This window comes from Hemiscyllium ocellatum, chromosome 4 (assembly GCF_020745735.1).
Source record: "Hemiscyllium ocellatum isolate sHemOce1 chromosome 4, sHemOce1.pat.X.cur, whole genome shotgun sequence".
NCBI classification, from domain to species: Eukaryota; Metazoa; Chordata; class Chondrichthyes; order Orectolobiformes; family Hemiscylliidae; genus Hemiscyllium; species Hemiscyllium ocellatum.
This window is the reverse complement of record NC_083404.1, coordinates 80,757,819-80,773,871: the sequence shown is the minus strand read 5'-3', so window position 1 is coordinate 80,773,871 and position 16,053 is coordinate 80,757,819. Positions and strand designations below refer to the sequence as shown.

The 16,053-nt window shown below is 38.2% G+C and overlaps 1 protein-coding gene across 1 annotated transcript in view; it reads right to left on the bottom strand.

Annotated features, from left to right (window-relative positions):
• The window catches only part of prkdc (protein kinase, DNA-activated, catalytic subunit), a 238,657-nt gene that overhangs the window by 58,335 nt on the left and 164,269 nt on the right, over positions 1-16,053 (bottom strand). Inside the window, exons 61-67 of the mRNA XM_060824031.1 lie at positions 15,448-15,579; positions 13,680-13,859; positions 9,455-9,663; positions 9,008-9,146; positions 7,402-7,590; positions 3,163-3,387; positions 295-403 (exon numbers count right to left, since the gene is read on the bottom strand). Of these exons, the coding sequence (XP_060680014.1) occupies positions 295-403; positions 3,163-3,387; positions 7,402-7,590; positions 9,008-9,146; positions 9,455-9,663; positions 13,680-13,859; positions 15,448-15,579 (1,183 nt within the window). The remainder of the gene's footprint in view (positions 1-294; positions 404-3,162; positions 3,388-7,401; positions 7,591-9,007; positions 9,147-9,454; positions 9,664-13,679; positions 13,860-15,447; positions 15,580-16,053) is intronic.

Here is a 16,053-nt window from a genome sequence, read left to right as displayed (position 1 = left end):
CAAGGACTTCAGTTAATTATTTATTTTAGTTCAGCCATCAAGATGACCCACAATGTCATTGCAAAGCATTATGATGATGCACTTCAAAATGATTCAAACCATTTTGTATGGGTTTAGCAAGTACATTCAATTAAAACTAAGCTTACATTCCTTCTTATGAGGCATTTGGCCATTATATACCGTATTATTAAAAATATTAAAATGATTGCATCCTGTCTGTGGTGAACTTTCAGCTGGAGGATCAGCATGTTTCTGTTAGAGCTGTTATTATTTTGGCAAAGTATAGGCTCTTACTTCCTTTGGTGATGAAATGGAGAAAATCCTGGATCTCTGTCAGAGTTTGAAGAGACTGCAATTTGGTCAGTCGACTCCTGTGGAGCAGTGGGTCAATGCTGGAATAATTCTTAGAAAAAGAACATTGAACACATTTATATGGTCATTTGTTATCAAAATGAAACACAAAAACCTACATATTTTCTTAGAACTTTATTGTTTATTATTTTCCCGTTCCCTCTTCCTGAAATGTCAAGCTTTTAGGTCCACTCTAGAATAGTCTGGAAAATCATAACCAGCACATCCACTATATCTACAGCAATCTCTTAAAACTTTGTTGATTGTTACACCCTTAAATTTCTCTTGTTTATCTCTGCTGGTATTAGCTATCTAAATCTCTCATTTCTATTATCTCCTCGGTTAATCTCTGAATACAAATTCTTCTACTGCAAAGACAGACACACAAAGTTTACTCAATATCACTTCCATTTCATCATTCTTCATGATAAGAACTTTCGTCTCTGCCTCTTTTGAACAAATTGTAGTTTATCTATCTTTTTATTCTTATAAAAGCTCTTACAATCTGATTTGGGATCCTTGGCTAGTTTTCTATGTTTTCCTTTATCAACTTTTCAGCAGCACTTTGCTGTTTGCTAAAACTCTTGTAATTCTAAGGTTCACGATCATTCTTTAAATGATTATTATCCTCTTCCTTTAATTAATACAATCTTTAACTTCCCTCATAGGCTATTGCTGGATATTTCTCAACTTTTTCAGTTGTATTTTTGAAATGAAACTTTATTTTAATATATTTTGTTAAAGTTTTTCACTATTTATTACCAGCACATCTCTAGACTATTTATCAAATCAACATCCAATCCTCATCTCTTGTGTAATTGGCTTTAACTCTTGGTGTCACTCTACCTTAATATGGAATTCTATTGTACTATGATGATTCCCTCCCACCAAAGGAGACTTGACTTTGAGATTACTAATTAACCTGACCTTATTGCATGATACAAGATCTAAAGTAGCTTTATTCTGAGTTGATCCCTCAATGTTTTGCTCTTGAAAGTTGTTCCAAAAGCATCCTACAAACTTATCTTCCAAATTATCCTGTGCAGCTGATTCTTCCAGTTTAAAAAAGTGTAAATCCCTCACACCTAATACTTTGCTCTTACTACAAGCTCTCATTAGTTCTCATTTAATGCTTTGTCATGGTGGGAGAAGTGGGATGGGGAGGGGAGAGAGCTAAAACAAACAATCCCAACATTGTTTTTTTCACCAGAGTTCTTCCTAATCACCATTTATGTGTGTGTCAAGATCCTTTCTTTTTATTGTTCTCATGTCATCCTTTATTATCGGGGCTACTACTCATGTTTTCCATTCTAATCATCTTTCCAAAATATTGCCCAACCTTTGTCACCTTGCAACCATATCTCTCTAGTGATCAACAGACTTTTTATTATTTCATGGAATGTGGGCATCATTGGCAAAGCCAGTAATTGCTGAGTTGAATAATGTACTCGGCCATTTCAAAGGGCAGTTTAGAGCGAATCATGCTCTGTGGTTTTGCAATGATATGTAGGCCAGATGAGGTAAGGACAGCAGATTTCCATCACAGGTAAAATCTGGCTTTAGTGAACCAAATAAGTTAGTAAGATAATCTACGTTAGTTTTATGTGGTAGTTTCATAGTTACTATAACTGAGTTTAGTTCTATATTCCATATTTACTTTTTGAGTTTAAATTCCACGAATTGGTGTAATAATTAATTACTTACTGACAGTGTGGAAACAGGCCCTTTGGCCCAACCAGTCCACAATGACCTGCTGAAGCACTACCCACACAGACCCATTCCTCTACATTTACCCCTTCACCTAACACTACGGGCAATTTAGCATGGCCAATTCACATAACCTCCCACATGGACTGTGGGAGGAAACCGGACCACCCAGGAGGAAAACCACGCAGACACAGGAAGAATGTGCAAACTCCACACAGTCAGTCGCCTGAGGCGGGAATTGAACCCGAGTCTCTGGCGCAGTGAGGCAGCAGTGCTAACTGCTGTGCCACCGTGTCACCCCAGAGTATGGGTTTGAAATGAATGCCCCAGAGTATTAGACTGGTCTTTGATTTGTGCCACTAGTTAAACAATTTTGTTACAAATGCCTTGGCTTTCAGATAAAGTAATTTATTAGCTTTTCATACCATTTCTTGCTATACAATGCTATTAGTTTCTATATGGACCACAACCTGATCTTCCCCTTCTGATACAAATATGCCTCCTGATACAAGTATGTGGTGATCAGAACCTTTGACTGGGAGAGCCTTAACTCAGTTGCAGCACTCTTGACACTGAATCTGAATCAGGAGACTGTGAATTCAAGTCCTTTTCAAGGACTCAAACACAAAACTCAAGGCTGCCACTGCAATGCAGCAGTGAACGAGTGCATTTCTGAAATTTGCCATCCTTTCTCCGATGACCAAAAAATACCTATGGCACTATTTTCACAGAGAACAGAAGAATTATCCCTCAAACAAGATCACAAGATTAGCCTTCTTGATTCTCCTAATGCCAACTGAGAGCTAGTGATGTGCAAGTTGGCTGCAGTAATTCCTGTATTACAATAGTGACTACACCACCAAATGGATGTAAAACTGAACACAAAATGCGTTGAGATATCTGGCAGTCCTAAAAGGCACTTTATAAACGCAAATCTTTCCTATCTCTTTTTTTGCACTCTAAAAATCTGAAGAACCCAGGGATAACATGCTAGTTACATAACTATGAATTTGTTTTTAAACACTAACTACATGTGACAGATAAATTCTCTAATAAATGAAAAGAATAAATGCACAAACAAAGCTTAGCTTACGGAGAGCTTACCTGCATGAAACTTTGGATACTATTATTGACATAGTATTTGGCACGATCAAAGTCATCCTGCAGTATATACAGGAGGCTCAATTCCTGGCTGTATCGGGTTTCAATAACAGTTTTCCTTTGATCCATCTTCATTGCATTATCAACGAACGTCAGCAATGACTGGTCATTTTCACCCAACTGCAATAACTTCACTTTACTACGCATCATGTGTGGCAAATAAGCTTCCTAAGAATAAATGCAGGAATAAAACTTTTGTTCTCAGATTCTCATCCATCACATTACATATAGCTAACACAGAAAATCAAAAATCGCTGCAAGTTCTGAAGGCCCGCTGATCTTGAAACATTAACTCCGAGTTCTCTCCACAGATGCTACCAGACCTGATGTTTCTCAAGCAATTTGTTTTTGTTTCAGATTTTTAGCATCTGCAATTCTTTATTTTGTTTTACGTTATTTGCAGCTCTTTTAATCATTTCTGCGTCAAAATAAAAATATTTTTATTTATCCCCCATGCCTTTTTCCTTCGATTACACCAGGAGGGAACTAAGTGGTTTTTAATTAGAATGGAGATGATGTTCATTCCTCCCCAAGCTACAACATTATACACTCTAACAGCCTAGTCAGCAACTAGCCAGGCTTTTAGAAAACAAAGCGTGCATTTGGGAGAACATCAGTGTGCTCATCCCCATACTCCTTTACCTGAATGACATTTAAAAACATGCAAACCTTTGATACATATTGAACTTTCATTCATTATTGCATATTGCAGTCAGACGTAAACAGTGCAGAGTGTACTGGAAAAAGTAGTGACAATAAGCAAAAGGGATACACTCACAAACATAGCAAACAAAACATAAATGAAGATAATGTGGGAGAGGCAACTGCTTTGATCATCCACTTCTATACTGAACACAAGACTTGAGGTTTGCACAAATATTTGTAATCAAGCTGTTTGGAGATGTTATTATATAACTTTAGGGCTAATGGTTCAAAGGCAGGGACACTACTACTGCACCACAACAGCCCTATAACATAGTATAATGTCTCCAGTATGAAAATCTATTGATTGGATCAAAAACCCAAAGCTGTGTGGAAATTCAGCAGACTCAAGTGAATTGTGACTTCATTTTAATTTAGTACTTGTGGAAACACGGAAGATACAGTATTTGAATAAGTAAAACAATTTCATACTTCATTATAAAGCCTTTTGCTTCAAGTAATTACTTATATCAATTTTATTTTCTGGTGTGCGATTTGCAGTTAGAAATTCCAACCTCATTCTACAATCTATAAAATACCTGAAATCCCAAAAATACCCAAAGTCTATAAATATCTTGGTCCCAAGCATTCCAAACTAGAGAAATTGTGTAATTACAGTAAGATCAGGAGATGTCAAACTGCAGGGGCACATCACAGATTTGTATTAGATGGAATTTTGAGATCACCAAGGGGACATTATGCAAGCTAGTTTAGACTAGAATTGCACTTTTGATCATAAAAAAATGAATGAAAACATAGTGCTGTTTGTGGGAAGCTGGGGAGAGATTGTGGGGCCGTTGCTGAGATAGATACATCAACAGCAGCCACGAATGAGTGCTGGAAGACTGGAGGTTGGCTAATGTGGCACCATTATTTAAGGAAGGCTGTAAGGAAAAGCCAGGAATTTATAGACTGGCGAGCCTTATGTCAGTGGTAAGTAAGTTGTTGGAGGGGATTCTAAGGGACAGAATTTACATGCAAGGACTGATAGGGATAGTCAACATGGTTTTGTGTGTGGGAAATCGTGTCTCACTAACTTGATTGAGCTTTTTTGAAGAGCTGACAAAGAAGATTGATGAAGGCAGAGAAGTAGGTATAGTCTATATGGACTTCAGCAAAGCGATCAACAAACGTTCAGCGTGGTAGACTGGTTATTAAAGTTTTATCACATTGTATCCAGGGGGAGCTAGCCAACTGGATTCAAAACTGGCTTGAAGGTAGGAGACAGACTGTGGCGGTGGAGGGCTACTCTTTGGATTGAAGGCCTGTGACCAGCAGTGTGCCACAAGGATCAATCCTGGGCCCACTGCTTTTCGTCATTTATATAAATGATTTGTATGTGAACATAGAAGGTACAGTTGGTAAGACACCAATATAATTCTTGTCGTGGACAGCGAAGATGATTATCTCAGAGTACAATGGGACCTTGATCAGATGGGCTGATTGGCAGAGGAGTGGCAGATGGAGTTTAACATAGATACATTTGAGGTGTTGCATTTTGGTACGGCAAGAGGGCAAGAAATATATAGTTAATGCTCGGGCCTGGAGGAGTGTTGCCGAACAAAGAGACCCAAGGGAGCAAGTACATAGTTCCTTGAAACTACAGTTGCAGGTAGACAGCGTGATGAAGGTGGTGTTTGGCACAATTGTCTTTATTGGGCATAACGTTGTGTACAAAGGGCTAAATGACCAGCATTCCTATTAATTTTCCCACTTCAATAATAAAAGAATATGTACAGAGCATTGATGAGGCCACTTTTAGAATACTGCATTCGATTCTCATAGCCCTTCTATAGCAAAGATATTGTCAAACTTGAGAGGGTACAGAAAAGATTTATAAGAATGTTGCCGCATCTAGAGGATTTGAACTACAGGGAGAGGCTGAATAAGCTAGGGCTTTTTTCTTTGGAGCATCAGAGGCTGAGGGGTGACCTCATAGAGGATTATAAAATCATGAGGGGCATGGATAGGGTAAATAGACAAAGTCATTTTCCACAGATGAGGAGCACAAAACCAGCGGGCATATGCTTAAGGTGAGAGGGGAAAGATTTAAAAAGGACCTGAGGGATAACCTTTACACGCAGAGGGTAGTGAGTGTATAGAGTGTACAGCCAGAGGAAGTGACGAAGCCTGGAACAATTAGAGCAATTAAAAGGCATCTGGATGGGTATATTAATAGGAAGGGTTTAGAGAGGTACGGACCAAATGCTGGCAAATGGAACTAGGTCAGATTTGAATGGCTGGTCAGCACAGATAAATTGGACCAAGGTTTGTTTCCATGCTGTGAGATGCTATGACTCAGTAAATTTAAGAGGAGTAGATTTTAGGTTTTTGATTAATTGAAAACCTTGCAATGGCACGATCTTGTACAGTGAAAGACGCTGGTCATGTTGGCACTTTCAAAATCTGGAACTTTAATTTACCAAGGATGTAGCTTGATTGGGTTTCCTATTCTGCCAGTGAAAACAACTGACAAACTTGATATAACAGGAGTTTCCAATCTGACTGATCGATATTTTGTTGGCAAAGGACTGATCAGAATATGTCAGCACCATCTAATGGTTCAAAATATATACTACAACCCGGTGCATAATATCAGAAAATGTCACAGGGCAGTTTGTACAGAAAATCTGGATGGTTGAGTATTGTGATAGCAAAAAAATGACAAACAACCTGTCCCCGAGCTCTAAATTAAAACTGAAACTACTCTGGAGCTAATTACATTGCCTGATTCCCTTTGAGTATTCTCTTGAATGCCACAAGTGCCAATTAATCAGAGCCAAAATGTTTTACTAATTTCTGCTGTGTTAATCACAGTAATTAATTGGGAACAAAGTGAATAGCTTTTTGATTTGTAAGAATGAATGGGTACATGGGGGACCAGCCCAAGGCTGTTGAACTGGTTCTGCTTCAATGTGAGAGCAAGTTTGAGTGTATGAAGTGGCTGTGATATAACCAATTTGGGATAATGGTGATTGCAATTACTCCATTCATCCAGTTCACTCATCTTGGATAAGTCTCTCATCAATTAGCCCTACAGTTACTAATGTTGGTTCACTAGTACAGAGAGAACAGTTATACAAATTATTCTAAATGCAAATGCTTACGCAATAAACTATACATGAAATATCAAGCAAACACAACCCCAAGATGCTGACATAACTAAAAACGTTAGTACAGGAGATAGATTTCTGTAAGTTGAAGAACTGACATGCTAGTTCTATTGCAATATCAAAAGCTTCACCGCTCTCCAATTATCAGTCTGTGTGCGCTCAGTAACATAGCAATCGCAAATAAACACACCAAGGAAAAAACAGAAAGGCAAGGATATTAACCAACACATTTGTAAACTACTTTTAAATAGAGCTTTGTCTGCTAACAGATTTATATTGATTTCACTATTCTCTGGGCAAATGATAAACGCACAAGGACAATGTTGGAACAATGAACATCCCTAAAACTTGAGGCTTTTTTGCTCACCATATAGAAAGGATCTGTCCATATATCCTCTAAATCCACAGGGGTTTTGTCACTAATATTGACAGTGGAACAGTATTCCAGCGACTTCCATTCAGTCAGGTGACTGTAACATTCTAAAGCTGCAATATCCCAAAAGTCTTTCTCCGCAACTGTAGGGTTTCCATCTGCCCACTCTTCAGTATTCAGGGCCTGTCAATCAAATCCATATTAACTTTATCATCTTAGCTTAAAGATATTATAATACAATTTCTGAAAGTCTAGTCCTGTTTATATTTTTGATAGGTCCACAATCAAAAATAAGTTAAAATGACAACGAACATTAACAATAAAAGGTTCTGCTAAGGGGAAAAAAACATAATTCATGTAGATAACAAATTAGAACTTGCTGATTAATGGCAATGTGAGAGCATCATGAGTACAAGTTTAATGTAAGCTCATCAGCAGGCCTTCAGTGCAAACTGAGATGGGCAAATAAATGCAGGCCTTGCCAATGATCAAGCTAATAAAAAGGTCAATGCTTACAATCTACTATTCTGCTGCTGTGATGCAAAAATTTGCAATTGCTCCCATTTTTCAGAAATCATATTAAATTCATTGCAACAGAAACACGACTGTTTAAGGTTGAATGTTTGAATAGAAGATTTCTTGATCTTTCTCTTTGGAACAGGAAAGGCAGCCAGTTTTCACACTCTAACAATGCAACCCCAGAAGACTTTCTTTGCCTTTCTTGGGTTTCCATTTACCTATTGTTATGTAGTCGAAAGAGTGTACGTTCACTTTAAGATAGAAAGTGTTTTCTGAATTTTTAAAATAAATTTCAAGTACAGCCACAGCTGTCAAACAAAACAGCTAAGAGGCGAGCTTTTCCAAAATTCCAAAACAACTATTTGGTTGTTAAATAAATACCTGAATTTTAGTTGCAGTTCTGAAAACAATTCAAATTTAACCAATTAATTTAATTTATGCCCAGGATACTAAAACCCAATTGAGTTTGAATTTATTGTATTGGACCAATGAGAGGATACGATGTTGGGAGATATAAAACTAGTGCATTCTGAAATGCCGTCAGAGCAACTGCCACCGAACAGCAGAGCAACAGCTGTATAGCTCACTGCCCATCTAACATCTTGCTCTCAAAGAAATAAGAAAGCTCTCTTTATCAAAAGATACCTTTTCTTGTAAAAATATTCGCAGTAAAAAGAAAAATGATGATTTAGGGAGATCAGCAGACAGAAGACTGAAGACAGGAGAGAAGACTGTGTGAACTTGAGATAAAGTTAATGCCATGTTTAATAATTGGGTTATTGGAGCAGCATTTTTATAGAATTAGGTAGTAATTAGTTAAGAAAAAGTGTTCTGCTTGTTACTAATTTTGATTAGTGTTCACTATTACAGATAGGAAAATGAATTGTTATTTTTCTTTAAATAGTGGAAACGAAGAGTTCTCTTTCACACTCACTTTTCACAGAATATGAGGCAAGGCGAGCTTTTCCGGGTGCTTGGTTTTAATTAATAGAGGTTTTCGACCTCTGCATCATAACACCACTCTTCAATATTCAGGGCCTACCATTTATCAGACTGTCAATTTTCTCACAACCACTTTTACCTGATCATATAACTGGACTGCCTCTGCATAATCACTTTTTGCTTCTGCCAACAGTGCCTTTTGAGTGATGGACTTTGTACCAATCTTTTCACTAAAGATCCCACGTAGAACATCATAATCTCCCAGTGATCGGTACAATCTGCAGAAAGATCAAAGTCAAGCACTCTCAGCTTTTGGAATGAACATTCACCAAGTTAAAAATGTCTTCACATTATCTTTGGTGTTCAGTGGGCAGTAGCACCATAATGAGCTGACAAGGTGACCAATACTTCAAAGCTAGACTGAAAAGTTTGATTCACACGAAAGTATTTGGTCAGATAGTCACAGAAGGAAATGCAGCAAAAATCAATTTCTTTGGATGAAGGAGGAAGAAAAGTAATGTTAGCAACAGTAAGCATATTTTCATATGTGTCACTTTAATGTTTTAAGAATTACATAAAGACGTACTTAGCCAGTTCTACCCATCGGGCAGTGTCAGGAGGCAGCTGGGTTCGGCCTCGTGGTCTTTTCGCTGGAGGTTCTTCTGGCAGGCTGAGGTGCATCAAACTCAATTCCAGAAGCATAATTCCCATTGGTTGTTGTAAACTGACTAAGGCAGTTGAGCTTACAATGGAGGGATCAAGATTCAACAGATCTGGGTGCTTGCAACTCATATCCTTGCAAAGGAAAACATAACAGGACAATACTGATACAGTGCAAACCATCCAAACCTATGTTACCCAATCTTCTCCAAATACAAGTCTTTAATCATAGAAATAATCATTTAACGTCTAGAATACAAAAATCAGGCATAAATACAATTTATCCATCTAATTAACCATTTAAGTGGATACAGAATATAAACTAAAATTGAATTTAATTACGCTAAATAAACCAGAAATTGCTTCAGAATCATCATTGCACAGTGTAGAGAGGTCATTCAGTCCCTCAAGTCTGCACCAACCGTCCAAAGACATCCCAACAAGACCAACCTCCTATTCTATCCACCCAATCTGCATATCCTTGGACTGTGCCAGGAAACCAGAGGAATATCAGACATGTGAAGAACATGCAAACTCTACACAGACAGTCACCCAAGGCTGGGATCGAACACAGGTCCTTGGCACTGGGAGGCAACAGTGCTAACCACTCTGACACCATCTGCCCCATTCATTTCACATCCATCTTATCAAATTCCTTACAACCTTAAAAAAGCTACTACATTTTCTATATTTTAACAGTGCCTGCATTTTTAAATGCTGCTAAACATTACAGCAATCTCACAATCATTCCTTTGCCAACATTCATGTCAACAACTTGTTTTTATATAACCATACTGCATGAAGTGTTACTGATTAATTGCAGCATTTTCACTTTAACTCATCCTCTGCATTTCCATCAATTTCCTTATCCCATTTAAGTCTCATAATCACACCGTAGCCCCATTGTTCACTAAAATACAAAAATTACTGTTGCAACATCAAATCCACATGATAAAACTAAAACACAAGCTCCTGACAGGGCAGATCAAATTCTGTGTGTGGGATTCAATCTAGTCTTCCATGTCACTGAAGGTAGAACAACTCTGCTAACCTCCAATCATGCTGATATCCCTGGGAAAACCTATCTCAGTGCATCACTGACACAGAAGTAAAAAAACCTATGAAACTGGTGTTCACATTTGGGGAGGCTGTTTATATAAGAATCAGATTGATTCGATGGACAGATCTTAGGATTAGGATCAAAGACATCTGTATGTACAACTGACAAAAATCCCTTGGTAAAACAACATGAAGTGTAGTTACACCAAACAGTTTGAGTATATTCTAACCTGATGATTCATGAGGCTTTGAATATTCAAGACCAAAAGCAATCATATTGTTGGCACAGCTAGCTTTGATGATCCTTCATACCCAAGTCACTTTCCTAGAACCATCTCAAATGAACATTCATCAAGTTTATTCTCTGCAATTGCACCTCACAACCAGTTACAGATCATGGTCCATGTCAATACCAAACACTTGGGTAGAAAGGTCAGCTGAGGTCCTGAGGTCATATTTCAGGGAGCTAGGAAAAAGACTAAAACATTGGAGCTCTAAAGCAATAACTTGAAGATTATTCCTAGTCCTGTGTGCTCGTGAACAGAGAAACAGGAGAATGAATAATTGAACACATGCCTGGAAAACTAGCATAGGAGGGAGGACACCAGTTTTCTAAGGCAATGGAACTTGTTTTTGCACAGGTAGGACCTGTATAAGATGGAATGGTTGCATCTTGGCAGGAGTGGGACTAATATCCTCACAGTGGGACTTCTGGTGTAGTTCAGAAGATTTTAAACTTGATTTGCGAGGGAGTAAGAAGCTAAGAGGGAGCTCACATTCAAGAGAAGCAAAACGAGTAAAAGGAAAAGAGAAGGAAAAACAGAAAACAGATAAAGCAAGCATCAAAAAGGATCAAAATGGAAAATAATATTAAAAAGGCTGAATTAAAGGCACTCTGTCTGAATGTAAAGAATGTCGATGATTTGAATACACAAATCAAATCAAATTTATGTGATTTGTCTGCCATTTCAGGGATGCAGCTAAAGTATGAACGAGACTGGCCACTGACTATCCAAGGATAATATATTTTAGGAGGGAACCATCAAAAGGAGGAGGAGGAGGAGGTAGGTTAGCAGACTAAATAAGGGAATACAGCATAAATTAATAAGTTATGATCATTGATCAAAGAATCCGCATGCCAAATCAATTTGGATGATCTTAGGAACTGCAAAGGAAACAAACATTGGTGAGAGTGGTTTTATAGAACACCAAACTGCAGTACTAATGTTGGCACGCTATAAATCAGGAAGTTAGAGATGCATGCAATAAAGGTTAAAATGGGCGACTTCAATTTGCCTACAGACTGGGTTAACCAAATCAGCATGAGAGGATAAATTGCTGGAGTGTATATGAGATGGGTTTCTGGAACAGTATATTTAGGAACCAAATAGGAATCAGACTATTTTAGATTTGGTGTTGCATGATAAGAAAGGGTTAACCAACAATCTCAGTATAATGTGACCATCATATGATAGCATTTTCCATGAAGTTTGAATGCTACACATTTCATCCTGAAACAAGGGTGTTAATTCTGAGAGAAGGAAAGTATGAGATATGGCAGCAAGTTGACTAGACTGAATTGGAAAATATACCAAAAGATTTGACAACAGGCAGGTAATGGCTAATATTTAAAGGAACACTACAACATATATTCCTCCAGGGCACAAACATCCAAAGAGAAAGGGGAATTAACCATGGTTAATGAAAGAATGAAGGATTCCAGTAAATCAAAGGAAGCTACTTATAAGAAAGCCAGAAGACAGCAGGTGCAGCAAGCAATTAGAAAGGTTATTGGCATGTTGGCCTTCACTTCAAGAGGATTGGAATTCAGAAGTAAAGATGTCTTGCTGCTGTTATATAGAGCCATCATTGGACACACCTAGAATACTGTGTAGTTTTGACCTCCTATAATGGGACAGCAACAGAAGTTCACTAAATTAATCCCTGGGGTAATCCCTTAAGATGGAGGACAAGAGGAATTTCTTGACTCAGAGGATGGTTAATCTTTGAACTTCTTTACACGAGAGGACTGTGGAAGCTCAATTATTGAGCATGTTCAAGACAGAAGTTCATGGGTTTTTTGGGATTAATATGGAATTAGTGCAGATAAATGACATTGAGGAGACTGACAGCCATGAACTAGAATGACCCTATGTTCCTTCAGGATTCATCTAATTCACAAAATGTTTCCTTTTCCAGCCCTTCCTCTTCACTTCGGCCATGTGTCTGGCATTAGCACCCTATTCCTCAGAAACCTACCTTCTCTCTATTCTAACCACAATATTATTAAATGGAGGAAGAAATAGGGGGGGGCGGTTAAATGACCCATGTTCCTATTATTTTTCCCTCTTCAATAATAAAAGAAAATGAAAATGTTGCAACGTCCATGTAAAGTCCCACATTCTAATCAATGTCATTCTTCCCAAAATCTAAAGGCTCATATGCCCCAATTCACTGACTTCTGGGGTCTCAACCTCACTTTTACAGCTTCCCCAGCTTTTCTCCACTCTAACATTCAGTGATCTTTGAGACCTCTTCAAGCTCTCCAACTCCCTACCTTATTCCTGATAGTCCATCCTTCACTTAACCAGTGGTGGCTGATCATTAAACCACTACATGCTTGATCCCTTGAAATTTCTTAATCTTCTCTCTCCACCTTGCTACAATCCACATTTTAAAAAATTGCTGTGGTAATCCGTTTTAGGCCTGTCCATTTTCCTTCTCTCTTGATCCACTAGATTTTTCTTCTTCAAAGTAGAACACTTTGAAGCATCTGATTTAAAGTAAGGAGCACTACAGAAATGCATTATCACAGAAACTGATACACAATATGAAGAGACAATTATATCAACAAAGCATGCTGTTAAGAGCAATCAGCTAGCTAATCAGTTTGGAAATGCAACTTCTAACCCTATTTTACTGTAATAATAATTTTTTTCAAATATTGTAAGCTTCCTCTACCTTTTCACAATGGAGAATCCATTAAGATTAATTATTTGATTGATAGCAGTTGAAATCTCCCAAACTAGGAATCACAATTGTGATTAGTAAGCTACTAAACTATAACTCTATTAAGCAACATTTTTTTTTACCTGAATACAGGTCACAAATGGTGGAAAACACAAAGTTGTAGTATTGAGCAAAAATGTAAAATGCTTCAAGAGCTCTTTTCCAATGCCACTCATTTCAGCAGCTGTTTTAGACTTTCTCACTTCTTCCAGAATTCCAGAAAATAGTGAACTAAAAAGTTGTTTAGCAAGCGAGTGGTCTTTCTGCAAAACAATTACATATTTTCATATTACTTTTGTTTTCTTTTAGTTGCTTTCTTTAATGAATCACCTTCACTGGCACGACCAGCACTTACTGCCCATTCTTAACTACCTTGAACAGTCCTTGAAAGATTGCTGGGCCATTTCAGAGAGCAGTTAATGCGAATGACATTGTTGTGGGTCTGGAGTCGCATGGCCCAGACCAGGCAAGGATAGCAGATTTCATTCTGTAAAGGGCATCAGTGAACCAGATGGGGGATTATTAGAGCAATTAGCAATGGTTTCATGGTATAGGGTAGCTTTCATTAGATTAACTTTCAATGCAAAATTTTAACTAAGGCCCCAAGACATTAGTTTGGGCCCCTGGATTATTAGCCCATTCACATTACCACTTGCAGAGTGCTTCAGAGAACATATCTGGGATACCCGCACCAACCAACCCCACTGCACCATGGCTCAACACTTCAATTCCCCTTCCCACTCCACCAAGAACATGTAGGTCCTGGGCCTCCTCCATCACTAAACTCTAACCATGCGACACCTGGAGGAAGAACGCCTCATTTTCCAACTTGGGACCCTGTAACCACATGGGATCAATGTGGATTTCACCAGTTTCCTCATTTCTCCTCCCTCCACCTTATCCCAGATCCAAACTTCCAACCCGGCACCACCCTAATGCCCTGCCCTACATGTCCAGCTTCCTTCCCACCTATTTGCCCCACCCTCCTCTCCCGCCTATCACCATTAGCCCCATCTCCATCTCCCTATCGCACACTCAGCTACCTTCCTCCAACCCCACTCCCTCTCATTTATCTCTCCACCCCCTCGGCTCACAAGCCTCATTCCTGATGAAGGGCTCTTGCCCAAAACGGTGATTCTCCTGCTCCTCGGATGCTGCCTGACCTGCTGTGCTTTTCCAGCAACACACTCTCGACTCTGATCTCCAGCATCTACAGTCCTCACTTTCTCCACATTACCACTATGCCATGGCCTTGCTCAGAAATGTTTTTCCAAATGTACTTAGCTAAGAGTTGACACAGGAATGACGGGTCAGGTGAATTTCTTCAGTTGTATAAATCCCTGGGCTGAATCACTCTATAAACAGCTCCCTTTAAAGTCCTTGGAACTGTCAATATCTCAGCTGTATTCGGCACTCTCAACTCCAGATGAAAACTCAACACAATAGTAGTGCCCAGTGGACTAGATCTGATTGATCTTGTTTTAAAAGTGCAAATAAACCCGAATGCCTAAGATAAAAGAAACTGAAAATCCTTGTTCAACTAGTTTCATTTTGCTAACTATTAGCCACTATTTTTATTATAAATTTATTTCATAAAACATCTGGACTGTGGTCACTGAAACAGCTTTAATCAAAAGCCAGCAAGCATTTCTGCAGAGATTTATTTGTGGTGTATGCCCCGGGAGTAAATACTAAAGTTAGAAGTGTTCCATATATTCAAATAAAGACATTATTGCAAGCATTACAAGTTAATAGTAATGATATAGAAAAGTGAATTTGTCAAAATAAAATCAGCAATTTTATTTTGACTTATCAATACAAGGTGAAAATTATTAGATTTGGTTTACAAACCTGAGCTACAGCCTGCAGAGGAGCAATTAAACTGCTGAATTTGATCTGAATATCAGGTAAATCACCTACACGATAACATCTGTACAGAGTCACCTGTGCATCACGTTTCTTCAGCTGTTCAGTTTTCATTTCCTGGAAAAATAATAAGTAACACTTAATACAACTACCATGTGAGTTCATCATATCATACCCTAATTATCAAACTTGATTTATACCCAGTTCAAACAGTACTTTTTAGAGGTTTACTCTGAAGGGCCAAAGGACCTTTTTCTGTGTTGTTGGCCTCTGTGATTCTGATATAAGTAGCACCTTTCCAGTGAAGCAAAGATTAAAATGATGAACGTCCATATAATTAAAGGTATCTCTTGATTAATCAGCGAACCTTCGTTATCAAAACTACTCAACTCCCTTTATCCCTCTTCATCATACTTGAAAACCTAGGAGGTGAAATTGTTCCCATTAATATTTCTGATTAATTCCTTCCTGCAAATGTTTGACTTTCCTTTGCACTCCTTGAATACATTTGGCATTTATTTTAAATAATAATCACAAACATCAACTAGCACAGGAATTGATTAATTTCGGTTCCTCAATGTCGCATTGCCA